Source organism: Enhydra lutris, unplaced genomic scaffold, assembly GCF_002288905.1.
Source record: "Enhydra lutris kenyoni isolate GAN:26980312 unplaced genomic scaffold, ASM228890v2 scaffoldscaffold39, whole genome shotgun sequence".
NCBI lineage: Eukaryota > Metazoa > Chordata > Mammalia > Carnivora > Mustelidae > Enhydra > Enhydra lutris.
The window spans coordinates 15126951-15153812 of record NW_019154123.1 but is presented as its reverse complement, the minus strand read 5'-3'; the positions used below and the strand labels follow the sequence as shown (position 1 = coordinate 15153812).

At 40.0% G+C, this 26862-nt stretch overlaps 1 protein-coding gene across 1 annotated transcript in view; it reads left to right on the top strand.

Annotated features, from left to right (window-relative positions):
- The first annotated feature begins 4670 nt into the window (after positions 1 to 4670).
- LOC111155085 (copine 4) overlaps positions 4671 to 26862 on the top strand; it is a 338389-nt gene continuing 316197 nt past the window's right edge. Inside the window, exon 1 of the mRNA XM_022515133.1 lies at positions 4671 to 4850. Coding sequence (XP_022370841.1) covers positions 4671 to 4850 — 180 coding nt within the window. The remainder of the gene's footprint in view (positions 4851 to 26862) is intronic.

Sequence of the window (26862 nt, the reverse complement as noted above, 5' to 3'; positions counted from 1 at the left end):
CCATCCCCCACTGGTGTTGAGTGTTGGTTTTTAATGGCTCGTAGCTATCCCATTTCTGGAGAATTGACTGCCCTCAGCCAATGGGGGTAGGGAACAAAACTAAGACCTTATGCTTTCTCTACCCTAGCATGACTGACTGACATGGGTTTGTAAGAGGCCCGAACTCATTCCTTAAGGTGGACAAACCCATGGTAAAATCCATGCTGGAGAGCCCTGCAGGAGGAAACAGTATCACCAAAGCACAGTGATAGTTAGAACCTTGGAGACAGAGTTGCCTAACAGGACCAGGGTCATGTAGGCACTTGCCACTGCTAAGGAGCAGGGTAGGAGTTAGGAAGAAATATACTCTTTTCTCTCTCCGCCCTTCCCTGGGTCTGCATCACTTCAACACAACAGGTGTCTTAGTCTGTCTGAGCTGCTATAACAAAGCACCATAGACTTAGTGGCTGAAAAACAACAGAACTTTATTTTTCACAGTTCTGGAATCTGGAAGTTCAATACCAGGATGGCCTTCAAGATCAGCATTGTCAGATGAGGGCCCGCATCTGGGTCACAGACTTCTCATTGTATCCTCACATGATGGAAACACCTAGGGAGCTCTATGGAATCTTTTTTATAAGAGAACTAATCTCATTCATAAGGGTTCCACCCTCATGACTAACACTGTCACCTTTGGGGGTTAGGATTTCAATGAATGAATTTGGGGCGGGACACAAATGTTCAGACCATAACAACAGGAAAGTAGCCAACAATGAGCTGGCAGTCAGTAGAGGTCAGCCTCTTAGCTCCCTAAACAGGAGAAGAATAGAGAAGAATCAATGGGGAAGGGATAATGACCAGCATAGCATCATTTAGACTATCACAGACTTTTTTCTCTCCTTCAGTCCAACCATCATATTGATACCAGATTGATCTTTATCAAGTGTGTATTTCACCATATCCATCTTCCCAATTTAAATCCTCCAAGGGCTTCCCATTGCCTAAAGGAATAATCCATACAATTCCTGGCCATCTGTCCCATTGGTTAAAAAAAAGCTCTGAACATGTGTCCCAGTTCATTTGTTTATTGCAGGTATGGGCTACAAAGACGGAATGCATTTAAGGGGTCTAGTAGAACTTTGATCTTAAAGTAATAGTGGGAATTTTAAAAGAGTTCCAGTAGGCAGTGGGAAAAATGAATTTTTTAATATTGAGAGCCATCAGATTACAATAATAATAGCTCCACTTTTGGAGCTCCTGCTATATACTTGGCATTATGCTAATCACTTTACATATATTATTTCATCTACTTATCATAGCAACTCTTCGGAATAGGTATAACTATGAGAGAAGTGAAGTACCCTGCTTATGCTCACATGCTTAGTGAATGGAGAAGCCAGAATTTAAACCTGGAAGGTTCTCCTTAATGTAATCTTTCTCCCATTATGCCTCATAGTTAAGACTAGACATTAGAGAAATGTATCATTCTGTAGAAAACCTTGTGTTCTATAGAAAGAGTCAGTGGGTCAAGAAAGTGGATAGGTGAAAGGAGCCAATCTGAAAAGGCTATATACTGCATGATTCCTATATGACAGTCTGGGAAAAGCCAAAACTATGGAGATAGCAAAAAATCACTGGTTGCCAGAGGGTATGGGGAAGGAGGGATGAATAGGCAGAGCAAAGAGGATTTTTAGGGCAATGAAACTACTCTGTATGATACTGTAATGGTAGATACTTGCCATTATATATTTGTCTAAACCCACAGAATGTATACCAAGAATGAACCCCAATGTAAACTCTGGAATTTGGATGAACAGTGTAGGTTCATCAGTTATAACAGAGGTACTCTGGTGGGATACTTTGATGATGGAGAGGATATGCAGGTGTGGGGAAAGGGGGCATGTGGGAAATCTCTGTATCTTCCTCTCAATTTTCTGTGAATACAAAACTGTTCTAAAAATAGATTCTTTAAGACAAAAAGGAAAAAGAAAGGAGATGAATTCAGGCATGAGTCTATAAGGATGGGGCAGTTAGAAAAGATAATGCCTCTAGAGATAGGAAAGACCACTCAGAACTGCACAAGAGAAATGCGGATTCCAATGAGCCAGTTCATGTGTTAGGAAAAGCAGAATTCAGGAAGACATTGATTGAAGAATAAGCTATCTTTATCAAAAAGTTGATGAAGTGCTCACAACATTTCCAACATTGCCTGAACAGAAAGCTTTGTTCCACTAGTCTATTCCTTCTCTCTGTTCACTGTTCTTATAAATTGCATTTCATACATGCTCTGCCTTCTGTGTTGCTCTAATAATTGGTCTGCTCACAACCTGTAAAAATAGAGGGACAGTCATTTGTTAAGCTGTGCATTTACAATTTGCATATTTTCTATATGTGAATAAAATTTACTCTAAAATATAAGGAAAATATGATTCTGTATGGAGGTTGAAATAAATCAGGGATATTGTATCTCTTGTTCCTTGGTAGAGTCAAACACTTCTGTGGCTAAGGGTATTACATATGATAAGAATAGCTTTGGGCTAGGGGCTTGAAAACTGGCATTCTGGCCCCAGCTCTGCAATGAGAATAATTATGTAGTATGGGTAAGTTATCTGTTCTTTCTGAGCTTGAATTTTCTCATATGTTGAAAAGAATGTCCTCGAATCCCTGTTAATGTTCTGTACGGTTGAACATAGAACAAGTCTCATCCTCAAACTGACTCCATAACAGATACTAAAATAGAATCGCAACTCTTCCCTGACTGCAAATCCCCATTACCTGATATTTAAGAGAAGAGCTTGGAAAACATTTTCTAAAAGGGACAGATGGTAAATATTTTAGACTTTACAGGCCATGCAGTCTCTGTTGCAACTATTCAATTCTACAGTTGCAGTGAGAGCAACCATACACAATTCATAAATGAATGAATTTGCCTGTGTTCCAATAAAACTTTATTTACCCAAATAGGTGGTGAGCCAGATATGGCACAGAGGACATAGCTTATCCATCCTATTCAAGGACATAACTTTGTGGCAGTCAGTGCAATTTCCCTTCAGTATATATAGGGAAAAACTTATGTTCACAATAATTAAATAGGATGTTAGAGAGTTGGGATGGGAAAGAAAGAGAGAGGGAGGAAGGAAAGAAAGTAGTAGGAGGAAGGGAGGAGAAGAGAGAGAAAATAAGAGAAGGAAGGAAGGAAAGTGGAAGAAAAATGCAGAGCAAGAGTGGAGAGCTTTGTGAAAGACCATTGGGAGAGAAGGTTGGGTGCCATCTGCCATGAGTGAGGGGCATTGTCAGATTGGAAAAGGCTTGGCTTTGGCATGGAGCTGGCAGCTAAGTTTGGAGAGACCAGTTGGGGAGTGGGTGTGTAATGCTGAGGAACATCCGTCACCTTGTGAAAGAAGTGTACTTGAACCTAGTATGGTGCTGAGTACCAAGGGGAAACCTACTGAATATTTGTGGAGAAGGGGAGGAAGAGAGGGATTACCCCCACTTTATAGATGAAGAAATTCCACAGCCCTGACGCTGTGTGAGGTTGAGGAAGCCATTGCCATTTTTCTAAGAAATCTACAAGGAAACAGAATTCCATGAGGAGGATATTGAATTTCACGCCTGGGAGAATCTTCCAGTGTCCTCACAGGTCCAGTCCTCCTAAGAGAAGGAGAAGAGTGTTGGTGGCCTTGGGGGGGATGCCCATAGCCCAGGCCTGCATGATGCAAAGTGTTATCACGTGGAGATGGGAAGGGGGACTGCAATGCTTATTGTGACTGCTGGTTCCGAGAGTTCAGAATCAGAGGCTGTGTCTTTCCTCTTACAGAGTCTCCCCCATTATTTCCCCTTTTTGATTCTGAATTCTGATGTGGCAGGTAAGAGGGAGAAAAGCTGAGGATGGACTTCTACACTTGGGGCAGAAAATCTGATTCTGGGCCTCTTTCCTGGAGCTTGCTTGCTGTTAGCATCTTGAGATGGTGGGCCAGGGTTAAGAAAGGGAAGCTGGGGGGCACCTGGGTGGCTCAGTGGCTTAAAGCCTCTGCCTTCGGCTCAGGTCATGATCCCAGGGTCCTGGGATCGAGCCCCACATCAGGCTCTGCTTCGCGGGGAGCCTGCTTTCTCTTCTCTCTCTCTGCCTGCCTCCCTGCCTACTTTTGATCTCTGCCTCTCAAATAAATAAATAAAATCTTAAAAATAAAAAATAAAGGGAAGCTGAGATGATGTCTTCAGGTAGGACAACATTCTTCTCTGTGCCATCACGTAAAAGGAAGAGGAGAACTGGATTTTTAGGGAGTCTTAGAAACTTGGAATGTGATTATATTGACTAGCCAACAAATCTGTAAGATTTCACACAAGTCATGCACTTAATATAGAGCTGGATTACAGTTTGCACTAATTGATTAATTTTATTTCACAAACTAAAAATTTTACTATACAAATGTATGCAAATCGTATAGAAAAATTGCCTTCCTAGCCAAGCGCACCAGCACCTGTTGGGGTTTCTCGTTGTTTCTTTGGTTTTATTTGTTTGTTTGTTTCACTGGAACTGTGCCACTGGGGTAGAAAATGAAATAATAAGTAATTCAGGATTTGAAGTTGTTTGTTGAACAATATCCTGAAAGGTGATCAGAAGGCTTTCTCCTTTGACAAATACCATGGTGACTGGTGTGTCTTTTTTCCTCTTTCTTGCCTGACACAGAATGAAGAAGATGAGCAACATTTATGAGTCTGCTGCCAATACGCTGGGAATCTTTAACAGCCCCTGCCTGACCAAAGTTGAGCTGCGTGTTGCCTGCAAAGGCATTTCTGACAGAGATGCCCTTTCCAAACCAGACCCCTGTGTCATCCTTAAGATGCAGTCCCATGGGCAGTGGTTTGAGGTAGGCATGTCCAAGGAAATGGACAGAAGCATGGCTGGGGGGATCGATTCAGAAATGTTTTTTGCATTTCCTGTCTTCAGATGGTTTTGATGAGACAGAACATTCTTGAAATGAATATGATCACATTTCTGCTTGTATCGTGATGTTTGGATGCGGTGGTTTTAATGCCCTGGGTATTTTGACATTTACCCTTACTCTGTGTGCTCACTGTGGGCATAGTAACCCTGGGAAGGGTGGAGAGGATTGCCTTGTAGAGGCCACATCTTACATTTATTTTTGGGAATGAAAACTTAATATTAATTACATTTTCCTGGGGGCTCACCAAGGGTCTGGCACCGTTTTAAGTACTATATATAAAATAACCAAGTTGGTCCTCACGATAATCCTCTGAGGAACAGAGACAGATGAGGAAACACTGAAAGGTGAAGGATTTGCCCAAGATCATTCAGCTTGTGAACGGAAAACCTAACATTTACACACAGGCTGCTGGGCTCCAGAGCTTGGGCTCTGAATTGCTATTTTATCCTTATCGTGAGTGCCAGTGTGTGCGCTCTTGGTGGTTTGTGTGGAGATATTGCAGGTTGAATTCTGCCCTTGGCTTTTGCACATTGATTTAAACGTCAAAACGGATCAGATGAGGACTAGGTTTTTTATGTTTTGTTTTTGTTTTTATTTTCGTTTTTTGTTTGCTTTTGGGTATCTCGTCTGAGTGAGCAAAGCTCTGTTCTGAGGTGGATGGTGAGATTGGGAGGAGCAGGGGGTACAGCTAACAGAGAAGTATTATCACCTCAAACGGCATGAGGTACTGGAATTTGGAGAAGGGATTTGAAGCCACGCTGAGCAGAACAGTAGTAGAGAGCCACCTGCTTTGGGTCCCTGACAGCAAACTCCTCAAGTCTTCAATACTTCTCCCACCTGTTTGCAAATAGCTGGAAGATGCTGTTCTAGGGGGTCAACTCTTCCATACCACAGAAGAAAGGAGGCTCCAGAGGCCTGAGAGGCAGTGTGTTTGGTGGGTGAGTAGATGAAATTCAGGTCGAGGCAACTTGCATGGGGCAATGCGTCATCATAAGTCTTTAACTTCAGACTTATTTAGGGCTTATATTGTAAACATTAAACAGCATTCACAGGTATCTTAATGTGTAATATATTTTTTTCCTTCCAAATAGTCTCACTGACTTTGTTGGTGTGTTTTGTTGTTTTTTATTTTTTATTTATCAGAGTGAAATGACAGCTTACATTAGAAGAAAATCACTCCTTGAAAATGAGGGAAGAAATTAGAAAGAATTCATCTCCTAATGCCCCCTTTACCTAAGTCAACTATTATTTGTATATAGGTCTTTTCCTTCTGGTGTTCATATTTTTACCTGATTCTTATCATGCATATAAAATTTTATTCCCTCATTTTATGACCTCGTAGTATATTTTTCTATATTGCTGTGCTATTCATGATTATAATTTTTAAAGTTGCATAGTATCCCACCACATGAACTTATTTATAATTTTCCTGCTTTTTCACTTTGAAGTTGCTTCTAAAAATACCCTATTTTAAACTGCAGTGGACATCTTTGTGCATAAGACTTTTCTCTACTATTTGAATGAGTTCCTAGGAAACATTGTCAAAGTAGAAGAACAGGTACAAAGGATAGGAAACTTTGGGGGCTTTTGGTAAATATTGTCATGTTGTTTTTCTAGAGTGCTCTATTAAGTGTTACTCAAAGTATGGTTTGCGTATAACTACCAGCTCATAAACTCTTTGTTACCGGTGCACAGATAAGAAACTGGTGCTCCCGATGTAAATTGATACACTGCTTCCTTCATTCAAAAAGTCTTACTCTTTAAAAAAGTTAAACTTCCAACATATGAAGTGATAGGCTGATTTATAATCTGGCACTTTGAGAAACACTTCTGTAATACACTTTACACTCTTTTAACAATATATATTCAGGATACAGTTAGAAAAACACAGCCCATGCCAGGTAGCTAATGAAGGATTTAGTTCAGGGAATTAGTAATGAAGAAGTTGGAAATGCTGAGAGACTAAATAGCGACAGTGTGGGAACCCAGGCATCAATGACAGGAGTCTGTTACTTTGCTTAGGGTGTGGTAGTAGAGAGCTGAGGCCAGCTTGTATAGGCTTGTGAAAGCTGACTCTTAAGTATTCAGGAACTTTGCAGGCAGTTTTGATATGGGTATCCCCACCACATACATTGGCAAACATTTCAAATCAGGGCTCACCTTCCACCCAAAGCCAACTGTTACATATGTATCAACAGACCACTGGGTGAGAGGGGCCAAAGAAGGAGATGGTAGTACCAGAACCAAACAGCCATCTAGCACAAACTGAATCCATGGAAGGGGACGCCTATCTGGTAGGAGTGAAAGATGGAGGAGATGTAGATGGTGCTAGAAATGCTGCCTGAAAGGGAGATGAAGATATCCCAGCATCTGCCTGCCTCTTGCTCTCATGTATCCCGTTTGTGTCTTCCACTGATCGAACCTTGGTGGAAGTCCATTGACAAGGTTTGCAGGGAAAGGGTATAGAACGCTCTTGAGAGCAAAGAAGTAAATGACCAGCACGGAAACTTTTGACAACTCACAGTAGCTTGAATAATCATTCTCCCTCTCAGCAAGTAAAGCATATTTATTTACTGCTAACACCTTCTTTTCAATACAAATTCATCAAGTGGTCTTATGCCAGGAGTTAGAAACACACCTGTGTCACAAGTTAAAAACATCCGACAGTCTATTTAAAGCATGTGGCTACTACTATCTATGTTCAGTGAAGGCTGGCAAACATGGACAGTGCACTGGCATGACATTTATTGATGCGTGCATTTTCCTGTGTCTACCCCTTACAACATGTCTGGATTTACAGAGAGATTCCTATGTACACTGTTACAGAATTGAGAGAAAGCCTTGCAGAAGAAAATTCATGTTGGCTCTGCCCATGTCTTCTTGGTGGGGAAATCTGGTAATTGCCTAAGTGAAGAAAAAAGAGCGAGACTAAACTATTTGGATAATGAAGAGATTGTTGGTGGGTGGGTGCTGTGTCGAGGTGAGAGGGGAAAAGCAGGGTGAGCTTATCTTTCAGAGGGAATTTTAAAAGTTTGGCGAAGAGACTCTAGATCAGCACTGTCCGATAGAACTCCCTGGAATAATAGAAATGTTCTTCATCTGTGCTGTCCAGGGAGGTAGTCACTAGCCCCTGAAAGGTAGCTAGTGTAACTGAGGAACAAAAATTTTTTAAATATTTAATTTCAGTTAATTGAAAATTGAAATGTAAATAGCCAGCCTGGTTCCAGAATCTCTGGTGCGCTAGTGAATTTGGCTGGGTTTGAGAGAAGAAGAAAGGTAATCTAAAAATGTTACATACAGTAGGCTCTTAATTTGACAACTTAAATTGTTTTGGGGGAGGTGTAACTACAGATTGACATTTCTTTTTTATTACTTGTGATTGCTGGCCTGTGCTTTTGTAATGGACTTGCAGCAAGGAAGGGGGCCCATTTTGCCCTGGTTTACAGTTCAGGTTATTACTAGTTAGTTAGAACTGCCTTTAGATGGCCTTCTCATACGGAGGGGAACTGTTGGCTTTTTAATTGGCTGTAGCTGTTAACCCTGGAAGGGAACATTGGCCTCTAAAGTAAGCATGAAACTGTAAACCTGATTTTTAGACTCAAAAAGACCTATAAGTCTGACCTTCTGTGTTCCTAATAGTATTAAGTGCCAGTGAGGATAAATCTATGTTTTCGATATATTGGAAATCAATTGGTCTGTAATGCATAAGAGACTGTTGCTCTTCTCGGACCAGCAGAGTTTGAGATGAAAATCTGATGAGTGAGAAGACGGAGAGGATCCTTTTTGTCTCCTCCCAAAATATGGAGATGGGATGGTGTTCTTGTTGGGTGAAACTTCCAGTATTTCTTTAGTGGTCATGATTTTCACTATCAGAAAGGAAGGAAAAGGATACTTGTAGGTTGGAAATGCATTCGAAACTGAGAGTTTCAGAGTTAACATTTAATTTCCCTAATTTGGAATCATACCCCTTTAAAAAATCCTCCCTGCACCATCTCCTGGCCACATGACAGCAATAGTATATGGTACAGCAGAGTGTAATGACATATAGACCACATTTCATTTTCTGATGAAGAGTGGAAATAATTTCCTCCTACCTTCTGGTGAATACTGATGTGTTCATTAACTTTTGGAACTAAACATCATAGTCAAGTGGGAAAAATTAACACTTCTCAGGGATTCAAAAGACAGGGTCCCTTGTGAACTAAAGACTTTTATTCAGTTTCCTGGAGCATATGCTGTAGCCCCTGGGCACATTGAGTGTCCTCCATGAGGCAGAGCTAAGCCCACAATGCCTTGGCCTTTGGCAGAAATCCTATAAATGGCATGTACTTGTCTTCATTGGAAAAAGCTGAATTATTCCCACGCTGTTAAGATGTTGCTCCAATCACCTTTAATTCCATTTTTACATTTAGGGGTTTTTTTTGTTTGTTTGTTTCAATTCTCCATAATGGAAATTTTATTATCTTAAAAGACTTGTTAAGGAAACTCACTACATTTAATTTTAATGCACAGTTCTTGAGTTCCTCCATAGGAAGCTCTAAGTAATTCTGAGAGCTAATTACTATTGGATCAATTCCATATGATAACATGTTATATGAATCATGTGCTTTGGTAGATTGTTGGTAATAATAGCAATTGGTAGTAGTAATTAGTGTGGTTATATCTGAGAGTTATCAGTGGACTCTGATGCAATGTTATTATTACTTACAATAATATATCCATATATTTGTATTCACAAAGGCCATCTACCTATATTATTTCATTTGCTTCTTATAATAGTTTCATGAAAAGGTGTTACAGACATTGAAATTAATTCCAACACTTATTGGGTGTCATGAAAGAACATGGTTTGTACCCTCAAAGACCTCAGAGTCTCGTGGAGGAACTCAGTCTGTCTTACAGGTTCAGATGGTCATATGACCTTGAGAAAGAGGGCTCAAAACAAATGAACTCTTCCTTTCCCTGGACGTGTGGGGGGCAGATGGTTTATGGCATCTCAGCCTATCTATAACCAATCTTGTGGGTGGACCTGCACTAGTGGTTCTTATGATGACTATAAGATGTCTTTCAGCAATAACATCAGGGAACTTTGAAAGAATAAAGGTTTATTATTTACAGGACCTGAAAATTAGCTAGCACACCTGGGGCCACACAGTGAGGTCTTGGGTAGAATGAAAGGGAGGGAGTGTGCACACAGGCCTGGGGTTCTGATTTTATTGGGGTGGAGGGTAGGGACCTAGAGTTTGGCAGACTCACTCTTTACTGATGAATTTAAAATGTAAGAATGGGAATTTAAAGTGCAGGAAGAATAAAACAAGGGGTGCAAATGGTCAGTTTTCAAAATCAATGCAGATTTCTGAAACAAAAGAACATCTGTATAGGAAGGTAGCCTGCCTCTTTATGAAGTCCTGTGGCTGGCTATGTGTGTATTTGAGATAGTCCTCTTTGAGATGGATTCCTCTTTGAAAGCCTCAACAAGGGGCACCTGGGTGGCTCAGCTGGTTAAGTGTCTGCCTTCCACTCAGGTCATGATCCCAGGGTCCCCAGATTGAGCCCATGTCTGGTTCCCTGCTTGGTGGGAAGCCTGCTTCTCTCTCTCCCTCTGCCTGCAGCTTCCCCTGCTTTTGCTTTCTCTCTCTCTCTCTCTCTCTCTCTCTCTCTGTGTGTCACATAAGTGAAATCTTAAAAAACAAAGTTTTCTGAAAGCCTCAACAATGGAAGCTTAAATCAGACCCCTGTTTTGCCAAAAAACAAAAACAAAGCAAAGCAAAACAATCATCAGGATTTATTTTATAGCAGACCATCTCAAGGGTGCATAGGCTACTTTTATGTGGAGTGGGGATAAAAATAAATTGCTCTTTCATCTCTCCTTATTTTCCATCCTTTCTGCCCACTCCCAGCCCACCCAGATGTTGGGTATGGTTGTCATATGATCTGACGTCCCTGCTAACAGCATACAAGGGGAACTATGAGTCCATGGTGGTGAGCTTGCCCACTCCCAAATGAATGGGATGTGAACTTTTTCAGAAGTTCACTTTTGGCTGGAGGGCTCCCAGAAGAATTCTGTGGAGTAAGTCTCTTTCATGCTTGGGACAGTAGTGAGCCATCACTCTTTTGTGTAGGAACCAGGAAGATGAAGCCCAAAATAGTAGTTTTTCCTGTAGCCTGTAACAGAGATGATCAATTTTCCATTGCTCCAGAATGCTAGAATTTTTTGAAAATGGGTCAAATACGAACATTTGGGTGATGACAAAATAAAGTAGCCATCTATATATGTTGATACCAGCTAGGAAATGTGCCATTTTATATATATTCTTTCTAATCCTCACAATCACCCTGGAAGGGAGACTTTAATAACCAGGTAAGGAAACTGAGGCTGAGCAGAATTAATGAATCACCCCAGGTCATAGAGCTAGTAAATTGTAAAGCTGGAATCTGGATGAATCAATCTATATTTTCTTCATCTTACCAGAGGTTACAAACTTGAACCTGAAGTCTTCTGTCTAGTCCCATACATATTTTGTTTGGCCTTTATGGTGTTCAAGTCGGTACCATTTGACAAAACCTAAAGCTCAGGATATTTTTTCATAAAACTCCAGATTTCTGGTTTCTGTGAGTAATCAGAAAATCTGGCAACATGGAATCTTTACATTTTGTATAGCAGTGAGCTGGACGTGGGTAGCCCCTACCCATATCCAGACTATGAGTTTGTCCTCGTGCTTCCTGCTGGCTGGTCTGACCCACACACTTGCCCTACTAGCATGGCCCCTAGGGGTATTTGAGTTTAGGCTACACTCCTGCACTTCCCTGGGCTTGGTCTCTGAAACATATTTAACCTCTCAACTATAGACACAGACAAGAGCTGAGAATTGAAAAATTAAGTCAATTAAAGCATTCCTTCTGGATATCACAAACAAACTCCTTTCTCGAAAGATTTTCTGTTCACACTTCGCTGACTTGCAGCGTTTCAGTGGCTAACACCTAGCATGACAGATGATAAAAAACAACAGTTTTCTTCAGTTGTTCACAACGTTTTCCCTGTGGTTTCGCATCAGACTCCCATTTGGGAAAACTTTGATGCTGCTTTCTACCTCCCCCTTAACACATCCTTAATAAGAATAATTTCTTTCCTTTAGAAAGGTGATATTAGGAACCTTACTCGAAACACTGTATAGAAAACAAAATGAGACAGTAGAATCAAAAAATATTTCCCCCCTGCTGCCCGAGGTCCCATCCCTTTGACCAGAGACTGCAGTTGCCTGATGTGTGCTCTGTGAGTGATGCCCTTGAGTAAAGTGAAAGAAGGAAAATGCATTTCATAAGATGCTAAGTGGTTTTCTTATCAGTGACATCTCAAAATTGTCAATGCCATGATGTCTGAGAGTGGAATCGCATAAGATGGGAAATTGGGGCTGCCAAAGAGGAAAGAACAATTTGAACTGAAATCTTATGTTGACTATTAATTCCTTTAAGTGCTTGGAGATGATTTATCAGCTGGAAGGATAATGACTGGCCTCCCAAAGAGAGGAAAGTGCCATGACATGGGCTTCATTGCCTCCTTAGCTTGAGGAACTGGTGAGCCACATTCTGGACATTCAGATGGAGCAGTGGTCACTGTGGTTTTTATAAGGTATCTTGACTCTCATGATAAGTATTTGGAAGATGAAATTGCAGTTCAAGGAAAGAGCTTCAGGAGGCATTTCTGATTTAGAGCCCTCTGCCTCTAGCTTAAAGCACCTTCAGCATCTCCAGGGAGATGTTTTCAACATGGTTCCTGGGCTTCTATTTTAATGATTAACTAGACTCACTGCTGATAATCATCTCCTTAAGAAAATTATATTTCTTTTGTAATTTCAATCCATTTACTCTTTTTTCTTAACTGTAATGGTGGTTTATTAATGATGATACCTTAAAATATGTTGAGAGTATTTATAAGCTGTATCAGGTAATCTCCTAAGTACTTTATGTGTGTCATCGTATATAATTACCAAAACAACCTTACAGTTTGGGCTCCATGTATATTTTATAGAGAGGCACAGAAGAATTAAGTAATTTGCTCACAGGTCACCCAAGTGGTAAGTGGAAGAGCCATAACAAATTGAACCCAGACTGTCTGACTTCAGAAATTATGCCACCACTGTCCTTCACTGCCCTTCTCCGAGAATGAGTACCATTCTCCAAGTGTCTACCATGTGCCATGTCTTTACATGCATACTCATATAATCCTCATGACAGTGTTAGAAGATGGAGGCTGTGCTTACCCATTTTACAGGTAAGGAAACTGACATGTAGGAAAGTACATGTCCAAGTTCACAAGAAGAGGATGAAGTGGTGATAGGATTTGAACCCAGGTCTTTGTATCTCCAGTGCCCATGCCATGACTCTGTGCCTCTCTCATTCTGGCCTCTGTGGAGATGGAGTAACCCCATATAATGCTACTGATCATTCAAAATGAACATGTTTGGGGCACCTCATGGCTTAGTTGGTTGAGTGACTCTTGATTTCAGCTCAGGTCATGGTCTCAGGGTCCAGAAATTGAACCCCGCCTCAGGCTCCTTGCTCAGTGTGGAGTCTGCTTGAGATTCTCCCTCTCCTTCTTCCTAGGCCCCTCCGCCCCCCACTCATGTGCACTCTAAATGAATGAATGAATGAATGAATGAATAAATAAAATCTTTAAAAATAAGATGAACATGTTTTCCTCTTCTCAGAGAATCCAATAATTCATTTAAAACTGTTTGCATTTTTTTTTTTTAAAAAATTAAGTTTGTTTTGGTCAATACTTGAAACATCCTCCTCATCCCCCAAGTTATATGGTTTTAGCCCGACTTCCTAAAGGTTCCCAGTGGTGCATGGCATAGGAGTCCTGAGCTCAGGCTCTTGAGCCAGACTATCTAGATTGAAGTCCTAGCCCAGCCATCGTTAGCTATGCCAAGGGCAAATTACTCAAACCTTTTTGTGCCTCAGTTTCCTCACCTATAAAATGGGTATCCTAATGGTACCTACCTGCCATTATAGGGATTACATGATTCAGTGCTTATAGAATGCTTATAATAACACCTGATGCAATAGAGTTAGTGCTCAATAAGTGCTATGATTATGGACCATTAGTCATTTTTTGAGAATTAGTTTCTAAATAAAGATGTGCTATTTGGTCCTCAAGTTTTCTGAGGACTGATGCAATTAAAAGAGAATGGGACTAGAGGCAGAGCGGTAGAGACATATCTGGAGGTCACTGGAGAAGTAAATTCTGGGACACAAAAGCTGTGACCATTTTATTGATTTTTTAATCCCTAGTATCTACCACAATTCCTGACACAATAGATGCTTGTCATTCAGTAAATAGAGGTATTTCATTTCCATGCTCCTTTTCCCCATGTTCACCTCCAAAGACCCTTGGATTTTTGAGGAGCATCGAGTTCTTATTCAGGAGAGTAAGAACTCAGCTTGTTAGAACTCGTCTATACCATTAGGCTTATTCTTTTTACATGGAAGTGGGATTATTGGTGCCTGAGGAAAGAAGTTTGATTTAAAAGGATTTTCTTTTTGTGTTTGTATGTCAACTGTACAGGCAGGTTGTGACAGTGTTGAATGGAGTCTTGAGATGATGCCTGAAGGACATTTCCTGCCATTCAGGGATGAGGACAATAGAGTAGTTTATTTCCAGGCTCTGCTAATCTGTTTCCTTCCTCACATCTTTTTGGTTGTAAACTTCTTTCTGTTCCTCTTCTTTTCTCCTCTCCCCTTTTCTTCCTCTGAGGAGAGTGAAGTGGAGAGGACCAAGGAGAACTGTATTTGTGATTAGTGTTGGAGAAGGGGGTCTCCCTTTGTCTTCTCTCCTCCACTCCAGGCTCCATCTGGATTTATCCTCCTCCTGAACAATATGGGAAACAGAGTAAAACACAGCTTCTTTCCACCTAGTTTTCTCCTCTGTGTGCTTCAAAAACTACTGAGTATAGATGAGGTAGCAAGTTTTTCTTGTTGGCTTCCAGGGATTAATTTTTTTTTTAAGGTTTTTATTTATGTATCTGACAGAGAGAGCGAGAGACAGTGAGAGAGGGAACACAAGCAGGGGAAGCCAGAGAGGGAGAAGCAGGCTTCCCGCTGAGCAGAGAGTCCGATGTGGGTCTCAATCCCAGGACACTTGGGATTGTGACCTGAGCCGAAGGCAGATGCTTCACGACTGAGCCACCCAGGCACCCTAAATTTTTTTTTTTTAAAGCCATAGAAATTCCTGGAATGAGATTGAAGTTCTTCAGTGCCTTTATTTGAGCCTTAGGACACAAATAATTCTGAACTTCCCCCTTCTGAGTCACTGCACCATTTGTTTTGAAGACTTATAAATAATGTTCAGGAGGGGTGGGGCTCGCTATTTTGGAGGTACCGCACACATTTGTTTGAAATATAAATATAAATATAACTTTTTGCTTCTCAACTCCGATGAGGCAATTTGTGTATAAAATGCAACCAGAGGCATCCATTTTGGATGTGTAGTTGGATGAGTTTTGACAAATAGATACACCCTTGGGAAACCACCTTCCCAATCAAGATATAGAACATTTCCTAGAATATGTGTTAATATTTAAAATATATAACAGGGGGCACCTGGGTGGCTCAGTCAGTTAAGCATCTGCCTTCGGCTCAGGTCATGATCCCAGGGTCCTGAAACTGAGCCCCACTTCAGGCTCCCTGCTCAGCGGGAAGTCTGCTTCTCCCTCTCACCCTCCTCCCTTTCATGTTCTCTCTCACTCACTCTCTCTTTCAAATAAATAAATAAAATCTTAAAATAAAACAAAATATATGCGGGAAACAACATAGTTAAATTTCAACACATCAGCAACCACTAACTCTCGGATTGTGTTCCAACTGACTGACACGATAGTAAGTGACAGAGATTGCCACTTAGAAAATATATTTATATGAATAAAAATATCACCTTCAACTTTTAAGTATATTGGGGTTCTGTGTAAGATTTTTGAAAGAAGAAAATATGGTTCTGTAACTAAAAAGCATTTAAAAAGTCAGAGAAAGAGTACTATAAGAAGAAAAATAGGCCCAGAGCTGGTTTAGCTCAGAATCAAACTAAATTATTAATGCTGTGACTCACCAGGCTTCCCATCAACCTGAAATCCCTATGGCTGACAACTTAGGAAGCTGCCATAGCAGCCAGGCTTGATTCGAAGTCAGTTTGGAAACAGGACTGTAAGGTCCAGCACAGGTTAACTGTGTAAACTTAGAAAGTCACCTAACATCTCTGAGCCTCTCCTACTGCCCTGTGTCTGTCTAAAAGGTTGTTGTTGAGATTACACAATTGGCTGGCAGGACAGTGAAGTGGCTGACTCTATCCACTCTAAAATCAGACCACTTGGGTTATCCACGTAACCTTATGCAAATGCCTCTGCTCCCCTGGGCCTGTGTTTTGAACATCTGTCACACAGAGACAACAACAACAAAACCCCGTTCTGTGGGTTTATTATAAGGATGAAATGAGATGATGCATAAGAATTGCTTAACATAGTACCTGGGTCATAGTGAATACTTAATAAATATTAAATGCCACAATGTTTAAAGGAGATAATGTATGCAAACATAATGTGGTTAGCACATCACTTAGTGCTCAGTCTATGGAAGATATTATCAGGTAATGCCTACTTCAAGGTGTGTTTAATGCCAGGGATAAGGTTTTCACCTGCCGTCCAGCCCAACAAGAATTCTTAGTCCCCTATGTCTGTATAAAATAAGAGAACTTTAAGTGAAAAGGTTGAGGAGGTCTTTAAGTTTCTGCCAAATCTCTGACTAGCCACTTTGATCGATTGGTTTTCGGCTCCCCTGGTCAGGAATTATCTGAGCCTCCTTATCCCCTGCATTTCCTGCATTTTGAAGAGGATGGATAGACTCATTCCACTTGTCCACGCTCTCTAATCTGTGGATGGGAATCAGAGAGGCCATGCTGATAACCTTACCTTTCCATCTTTACTTCTGTGCCAACACTAGTCCCCGCTTTTTGGCCGTCTCAGGGAAGAAGTGACAAGAAAAATGTTCCCTTCTGGAAACTCCAGATGTTCTCAGGGTCAGTTTATAGGCTAATTAAATATTTTATCTTGATTCAAGCTCTGAAATGTTCAACTCTCTATCTTGGCTAGTCTGTTTTCAAACACTTGATATTTCAAGAGCTTCTGCTCATCTGAGAATTTAGTCTTAGATATTTTCTTCTTGAATGTGAAGACTAGTTCTTCTTGTTGAAAGATTATAGCTTTGGAACTGTGTGTTGAAGCAAGAAATTCTGATGACTTTTTAACCTTCCTTTGGTCAATTCTACCATTTTCAAAACAGCTTCTGAGAAATGGATTTCTGGCAGAGGAACCTATTTTAAGCCTGTCCCTATTGGAGATTTACTTCAGCTATTTTGTTCCAATGACTTTTCTTGCACAACAATTAGCCCCAAATTTAATATCTTAAAACAATGATTTCCTTAGATCCTGTATTCTGTGCGTTGAGACCCCAGACCGGGCACAGTGAGGATGGCTTATCCCTGTTCCACAAAGTTCAGTATCTCAGCAGGGAAGCCCAGAAGGCTGGCAGTGATTTAAATCTGGGGTTTCAAATCATCTGAAGCTGACTTCACTCTCATGAAAGGCTAGAACTTCTGATTAGAGCATCTACATGTGGCCTTCCGTGAATAGGCAGTCTCAGGCCAAGGACAGAAACCCACCCTTTTCATAGGAAGTATGTAGAATGTTTGCCACACAGTTAAAAAAAATCTATATCTGGATATGTTGATTAACTAAGAAGCCCCATCTCATTATTACATGGTCCTATGGGAGGAATATAGGCATATTTATAATCTTAATTCCCATTTAGGGTACTGTTTTAGAAGTCTGAAAGATGCAAATACAGAACTCAAAAGGAACAACTTTTTATTCTGAGTGTTAAACTTAGGAAATGCATAACCTCAACAAGTACAACAGAGAGAAAGTACAAGTTGAAATCTCTCTCTTGATTTTGAACACCAATTTAAAGAATAATGTATATATGCTACCACCACTAGACATAACACAGAGGAAGAACACACAAACAAGAGTCACTGATATCTACATAGCCCTTCCATGTTTTCTTTCATTGATTCCTCGCAACAGTTTATTAAATTCAGGGCTAGTATTTTTATTTCCAATTTCAGATGAGTGAACTGGAAGTCAGGGATGTCGTATCAATGTTTCCAAGATTATATGGTCGGTATGTATGTAACCTGCCCTTTAAAATCCTCTGACTTCAAATTTTCAAGTCCTTTGGTTGTACCATGAGCCCTCTCCCACTGGTGCCCATTATTCCAAGTCCTGCCCCCTTTGTAGAAGCCAGGGCACCCACCCATGGCTGTGGGAGCCACCAAAGCCCAAACACAATCACCTTCATCTTCTTACTACTCCATCCCTCTCTTGCCTGCTCACTACCTACTACCTTGAAATTTGCCCAACCACATTTTCCAAATGAATACATATTTCCACAATAATTTTTTAAGGATTTCATTCATTTATTTGAGAGGGAGAGAGCACAAGCAGAGGAAAGGTCATAGGGAGAGGGAGAAGCAGGCTCCCTGCCGAGTAGGGAACTCGACAAAGAGCTTGCTCCCAGGACCCCGAGATCACTACCCGAGCTGAAGGCAGACACCCAACTGACCGAGCCACCCAGGTGCCCCACATTTCCATAATAATTTACTGGCAAGAAAGAAGCTCAACCTATGGGCATATAATCTATGATGGGTAGTAGAAATTACTGTGAAGGAAAATGAAGTAGGGATGAGAATAGGGAATGATGGGGGTACTAGTTTAAAAATCATGGTTAGAGAGGGCTTATCTGAGGAAGCAATATTGCACAGAAACTTGAACAGGGAAGGGAGTGAGCCATCTGGATGTAGGGAAAGATTGTTCTAACAGAAACATGAGCAGAGGCCATGACACAGACATTTCTTGGCCTATTTAAGGAATGCCAGGGAGGCAAGAAGGAGAGAGAAGAGGGATTATGAAGACAGGAGAGAGGAAATAATGTGGGAGAGGCAGCTAGGGACCAGAATATGTAGGGCCTGATAAGCCGTGGTGGGGATTCTGGATTTTTATTCCAAATGTGGTGAAGGGGGAAGAATTGGAAGGCTTAGAGTGGGGAAATGATTTGCATTTTAAGAGATAACACTGTTTGCTGTGCCAGACAGTGTACAGAGACGAGAACAGATGCTGGAGACGACTCAGGAGCTACTGTATTTGTCCAAGTGAGAGATGTAATAATTTGGATCAGGTGGTAACCATGGAGAAGATGAGAAGTGATTGGAAATGAGATGTGTTTAAAAAGTAGACTCTCTAAATTTGCTGATGAATTGGATATAGGGTATGAGAAAAGAGAAATCAAGAATTACTTGAAAGGTCTGAGCAACTGGATCACTTATGATGGACAACATTGGGGGATGAGCAGGTTGTGTCAATAATTCTGCAATGAACATGTTTCTAACAGTGAGAGACAGTGTAGTATACTGGTACTGATACGATGTGACCCTGGTTACAGACTGTATTTTAATCCCAGCTCCATTTACCAGTTATAACATCTTCTACAAATCAATTTCCTCCATTTTTCCACTGTATAATGGGAACAGTAAAAACACCCACTTTGTGGGGTTGTTTGGAGATTTAACTCACAGTAGTGCCTAGCACTTAGAATTACCTGTCAGCCGTCAGTGTTATTATTAATTTAATTCCGTGAACACTGATGATTGTTTTCTTAGGGGAAGTGATGGGTTGAAGAATCTACGCGTATTTGAAGCTTGCCCAACTGCTTATCTGGAATAATTATACCAGTGTGTCCCGACCAGCAAACTGAGAGAGGCAAAGGAGGCAATTCTTTAAAAAAAATTTTTTTTTAATATTTAAAATTTAATATAATGACTCCCCAGACCTTTGTCATCCTCTCTTGCCCCAGTCAGAGAATGAGTATTCCCTTGGTTTGGCATCATTCGAGCTCACTTAAGTGATTCTAATCACATTTCTGTCCTCCTTCCAAAATTATCTTTATATTAATATGCATTGCAGTTATTACTACAATATAACATGACTGATATGATAGTAAAACACTAACATAATTAAAACAACTAATTACCAACCTGTTTTTATTACTGTACAGTGTGTATGTGTGAGTTTGCAAGAGAGTGAGGAGGTGCATGAGAGAGATGTGGATTGCATGTGTGTGTGTATTGGAACTGCAGAATGAATCCAAACATCTCCAGGTTGTCACCTTTAATTCTGAATGATCACCACATTTGATTCTGTGCTTTATTTAAAGAGAGGAAGAGAAATTGATTTAATAGCCTGTCACATTATACAACACAAGAAGAACTTGGGAAGAGAAAACGCTCTGGTATTCTAAGTGGGAAGAAAAATATTGTGACAGTTCTGTGGAGAAATCTCTGTGCAGAGAGAACTAGGAGAAATTACGGTGATAAGCTGAGGATCTTAGGAAAAATGCATGGCTTCCATGGGATAAATTTGACCACTGTATCACAGAACTCTGTGTTCTAGAAGATCGTTTCTCTTTCTTATACAAGGAGAGCAAGAAAAGAGAAACTCCAGTTGTTCATTCTCTGTGGAATAAAATAATTTATTCCATCATAATTTCTTCTGGCAGTTTCTAAAATACTCTATTTAACTGAGGTGGGATTAATAACAATAAATTATAATAATATGATAGAATTGTAAAATTTAATCATGAGTGTTTAATATCTTAGTGTTAAACTCAGGTGTCCTGGAGAAGTTGGTTTGTACTTTAGTGAATAAATACTGTTAGGGAAAATAACCTCCAGCCCCTAGTAAGACATCTGTAGCTGAACGAGTTGGTTTGTTATTGCTTATTGCCACAAGGGAGAACACTCTCCTTGGGGAGCTGTGAGGCATCTTAGTAAGACAGTTTAAGAAAGGACTTCTAGAATTCGGGTGTTTGCTAGGTGTTTTCAGGAGAATTTAAGGAAGGACAGTTTCCTGGTTTGGGTGGTTTCTGGGAGCCAGAGCAATCTTATAACTGAGTATACGAGCAGATCTTCTCTGGAGGGAAGTATAGACCAAAGCTAAAGCTGTAATCGGTAAAGACGCAGCAGCCACTCATTTTAACTGGGATGGGGGATGTTGACTCATTTTTGTGGCTTGGACAATCTTTACATTTTTGTCTGGTTTAAAGTGTGATTATGAAGCAGTTCAGTTGTTGTCTTGCTCCGTTATGGGTATGTTTAGTGGCCGTGTGTTATAATGGTGTTCTGTGAGATATCTTTTTTCAACGGAACACTAAAACCTGGCTATGCATGCCAGGCCAGCTCCTGGTGAAACCAGAGCCTAGCTAATGGCACTAAGTCAGTCCAGCAAGCCATTTCCCAGATGTCAGGGGCTGCTTTCCTCTTGCTCAGAGCAAAACCTCGAAGTTTCAAAAACATCTTAATAAGGGACCAACTCGTTCGCTAAGCAAAATATCAATCATAACAAGTCTTGAATCCAAACAAATCACCTTTTTATTTCTCAGCTCTCCTTATTATCCAAAGAATGGTAATTATATTCAGTGCACCTGGATTCTTGAAGTTATTTTTTTCTCCTTCAATTTAACCCTGAGTCTCCCTTCTACTCTTTATCTCCCTGATCCGTTGGAGGGAAGATTCCCAAGAGTGTGTAAAGAAATTCAAGTTCCTGTTCATCTCTCCTATTGCAAGCTCTTTAAGAAATACTCTCAGTCTAGGGGCGCCTGGGTGGCTCAGTGGGTTAAGCCTCTGCTTTCGGCTCAGGTCATGATCCCAGGGTCCTGGGATCGGGCCCTGCATTGGGCTCTCTGTTCGGCAGGGAGCCTGTCTCTCCCCGCCTCCCCCACCCCCCGTCTGCCTCTCTGCTTACTTGTGATCTCTGTCTGTCAAAAAAAAAAAAAAGAAAAAAGAAATACTCTCAGTCTGTCACATAGGGTATGAGTTAGTTTTCACAAGAGAGCTGGACGGGCAAGGTTTTTTTTTGTTGTTTTTTCGGTTTGGGGTTTTGGGTTTTTTTTTTGTTTTTTTTTTTTTCTTTTTTTTAAGATGAGGTAGATGGCTTAATTTCGGTCCCATTTATTAAGGCAGCTCCTAAGGTGTGTTTGGGGGGAAATTATTTCCCAAAATTTCCATTTTGTAAGTATTACCTGGTCCTGGAATTTATTCAATAAATGGCTATTGAATCCCTACTGTATACCATGCACCCTCCTTGCCACTGGACATGAGAATGGGGCGGGTATGGTCTCTGTGTTCAAAACCTCATATTCCTTAAGGGACAGAAAACTGTGTGAGCCAAAATATTCTTTATAAGCTTGGAGGGGTCGGAGGAAAGTGTATTCAACTCTAGACTGGGAAGATGCTCCTGAAGCTAGATCTCAGAGGCTGGTTCTGCCAGGTAGACAAGATAGGGAATAACATTGTTGAAAAGGGAAAATTATGCTATATGCAAAGGATGGACTTTCACAGGAGGCAACAACACCTCCTAATCTCCAAACTCAATAATTCTGATAATAAATGGTTCTTGGTAGGACCTTATAAAAGGACCATCATCTTTTTGACTAGAGCTCTGCCTAAAACCATACCCCCAGAAGAGAATAGTGTCTCTTCTATTTTTAAAGACCCTTTGAGAACAGGAGTCCACAGTCATCCTAGGAGGTGGATGGGTTTTGAGTCACAGACCCTATCGGCACAGATGGTGTTCAGTGGTTCTCAGTGGGGAGAGGAAGGGATGCTCCGGGAAGGATCGGGACCAGTTTTGAGGGTTTAATCCTTGAACGGAGAGTAATTCTGATGCAGCCTCGAGCTTGAATTAGATTGTTTCTGTGCCAGCCTTTTCCTGAGAACATACCACAGGAGACTGGTTATGGTAATGTCACATGAAACAACAGACTTCTTTCATATCACAGGATCTTGGGGAGCGATGAGGAAGCTTAAGAAAAATTCATTAATGGGAAAAGGTCTATGTTAGTCATAAGGCATCTGCCTTAGTTGCACACACCCTTACTCATACACACTCCTAGAGTGTTCTAGACTCAAGTCATTCACTTCGTGTAATCATATTTTTGTCTCTTAGATAACCTCACACACTGCGTGGTCTGCCCTCACTGACAAACTCTAGGAAATAGTCTGAGGCTGTCTGTTTTTACAAACAACACACACCTTTATACACTTTTAGAATCACTTCGTAGTTAATTCTGCTTAGTGGACTTACCGAATGAAACTGATTACAGGAATTAGTTAAATAGTAGGAGATAGTCTCAATCATAGTTTTGATATAATCTTCCAGAATAAACAAATGAATTTCCTAGGTGTTCTTTATTCAGGAACTTGAGGTGGGGCAAGATGAGATCTATAAGGGCAAGACTTTAAAAAAAATTATTATTTAAGTATGGCTGATACACAATGTTTTATTGGTTTCAGGTGCACAACATAGTGATTTGACAATTCTATACAGTACTTGGTGCTCACCACCGTAAGTGTAGTTACCATCTGTTACCATACAAGGGTCATTGCCATGTTATTGACTATATTTCCTAGACTGTACTTTTCATCCCTGTGACTTATTTGTTTTATAACTGAAATTTTGTAGCTCTTAATCCCCTTTATCTATTTCATTTATCTTCCCAACCCCTTCCACTTTGGTAACCATGAGTTTGTTCTCTGTATTTGTGAGTCAGTTTCTGTTTTGTTTTGTGTTTTCGATTCCACATGTAACTAAAGTTATATGATATTTGTCTTTTTCTGTTTGAGCTGTTTCTCTTAGCCTAATACCTTCTAGGGCCATCCATGTTGTTATAAATGGTATGAGCTCATTCTTTTTTATGGCTGTACAGTATACATGTGGGTCTGTGTATCATTGGACACTCTATCATTGAACACTTAAGTTGCTTCTGTATTTTGGCTATTGTAAATAATGTTGTACTAAACATAGTGGTGCATGTATCTTTTTGAATTACTGCTTTTTGTTTTCTTTGGGCAAATACCCAGTACTGGAATTATTAGATTATATGGTATTTCTAATTTTTTTGAGGAACCTCGACACTATTTTTCACAGTGGTTGCACCAATTTACATTCCTGCCAATGGTGCATGAAGGCTCCCTTTTCTCCACTTCCTCACCAACACTTGCTATTACTTGTCTTTTTGATCCAGCCGTTTTGACAGGTGTAAAGTGATATATCACTGTGGTTTTGATTTGTATTTCCCTGATTATTAGTGATGTTAAACATCTTTTCATGTATCTGTTGGAAATCAGTGTCTATTTTGGAAAATGTCTATTCAGGTCCTCTACTTATTTTTAATCAGATACTTATTTTTCTGGTGTTGAGTTGTTTAAGTTCTTTATGTATTTTGGATATATATTTTGGAAAAAAATATATATGATATTTGGATATTAAACCTTTATTAGATGAAAATCATTAAAAAATGATTTATTAGATAAATCATTTGCAAATATCTTCTCCCATTCAGTGAGTTGCCTTTTTGCTTTGTTGATGGTTTCCATTATTGTGAAAAAGTTTTTTATTTTTGTGTAGTCCCAATAGTTTAGTTTTGCTTTAGTTTTCCTTGCCTGAGGAGACATATCTATAAATATTTTGCTAAGGCATAGGGGCAATACTTTTATCTATCTTACTCATCATTGACTCTCTTGTACCTAGGACAGTGTCTGGTACTTGGTAGGTGCTAAACAAATACTTGAAAGTTTAGATGAATGAGGTTTTCTCCTGCTTATAGAGGTTGTTCGTGTTTTATCAGTGCTGAATTTGATGATTTGGAAGTTCTTCTGTAGAGATGAGTGCATGCTATTTCATTGTAGCACACTTGTTCTTAATGGAATATCTTATTTCTTGATGGCAAGTGGGGATCAAGGATATGTCTTCTTGTTATCTGAAAAATTTAATTGGAGTGAAATTCTGTTCAAGTCTGCCTTTGGAAGAATGTCCTCTGATAATCATTTTAGGTAAACTTTTTATTTTTTAAATCATAAGGTTACAGCTCAAGGAATTTTCAAAAAATGAGTCTATCTATAACCCCAGCATGCAGACTGAGAAACAGAACATCAGTTTTACCTTGATGCACATTTTGTGCCTCCTTCTGTTCACTACTTCTCAACATGTGCCAGAAGTAACCACCATACTGACTTCTAACAGCATAGGTTGGTTTTGCCTTTTTAAATTTCATGGAAATAAAATATGCATTATGTATTCTTTAGAGGTGGGCTTCTTTCATTGGCCATTGTATTTGTGAGATTCCTGGGATCGCATAGAGTCTAGTTCATTCATTTTCATTGCTGTATACTACTCCATTGTATGGATATACCACCATCGATTTTTCTTCTCACCTGCAGAAAAACATTTGCGTTATTTCCAGTTTAGGCCCACAATGAATAATGCTGCCAAGAACATTATTTTTGTAAGCATATGTTTATGTTGCTTTATATAAATATCCGAGAGTCCAATGCTGGGTCATAGGGTGAGCATATGTTTAGCTTTAGTAGGTACTTCCAAAAGTTTTCCAAGACAGTTGTACTAAAGTACACTCCCATCATTAGTGTATGAGACTTCTGATTATGCCACATCTTCTTCAATATTTGATATTGTCTATATTTTTCACCTTAGCCATGTGGTAGAAATGTAGTAATATCCCCACTGGCATTTTAATCTGAATATCCCTGATGAATAAAAATAGGAAGACTTGCATATATTTGTTTGGCATTTGGATATCCTATTTTGTGAAATACCTCTGCTGATAAACATTTTAATTACTTATCTCTATTCTGCATATATGTTCCCAAACCCAACAGTTGCTTTCTTTTCAGCCTTTTCCTAATTCACTCCTACTATAGTTATTACAGTAATCACCAGGGTAATTCTTAGCTATTACAGTCATTTTTGCCATTACTCTTTTTTTGTTATTGTTGAAGTTTACACTCTTAATTACCTTTATTACTGATTGATATTTATATTATTAATATCTTTCAATTCAAAATGTTATTTTTTAAAATTTAATTTAATTTTATTATTTTAAATTTATTTATTTGACAGGCAGAGATCACAAGTAGAGAGGCAGAGTAGAGGCAGAGAGGCAGGCAGAGAGAGAGAGGAGGAAGCAGGCTCCCTGCTGAGCAGAGAGCCAGTCATGGGGCTTGATCCCAGGACCCTGAGATCATGACCTGAGCCGAAGGCAGAGGCTTTAACCCACTGAGCCACCCAGGCATCCCTCAAAATGTTATTCTTGACTCACAATTGTTATAATCATTATCCATATTATATCAGAGGCTTTATATATAAACCATAGTAAATCTCTGTACCAGCTAAGAATGCTTTCACCTGTGACAGAATGAGGCTAGAGAGTCTTAAACAAATAGCGGTTAATTTCCTCATATAATAAGAAGTTGCTGGTGTGGAGTCATCTGATGACCATTTGGAGCTCAGATTCTTTTTGCATTTTCTTTGTGCCATTCTTAGCAAGTTTATTGGCTTTCCCCCCTGTAGTTGTTGCCTCCTGGACACATGATGGTTGTTGAATTGCCAAATATAATATATATGTTCTAGACAGAAAAAAATGAGGTTGAGCAGGAAGCTTGTGCTATCCATGCCTGAAACCCTTCTTTAATGGACAATTTTTGTTCCTAGAATCTTTTTTCTTTTTAAAGATTTTATTTATTTATTTGACAGATCATAAGTAGGCAGAGAGTCAGGCAGAGAGAGGGGGAAGCAGGCTCCCCACTGAGCAGAGAGCCCAATGCAAGACTTGATCCCAGGACTCTGAGATCATGACGTGAGCCAAAGGCAGAGGCTTTAACCCACTGAGCCAGCAGGCGCCCCCCCAGAATCTTTTTTTTTTTTTTTTTTTAAGATTTTACTTATTTATTTGAGAGAGAGAGCACAAGAACATGAGC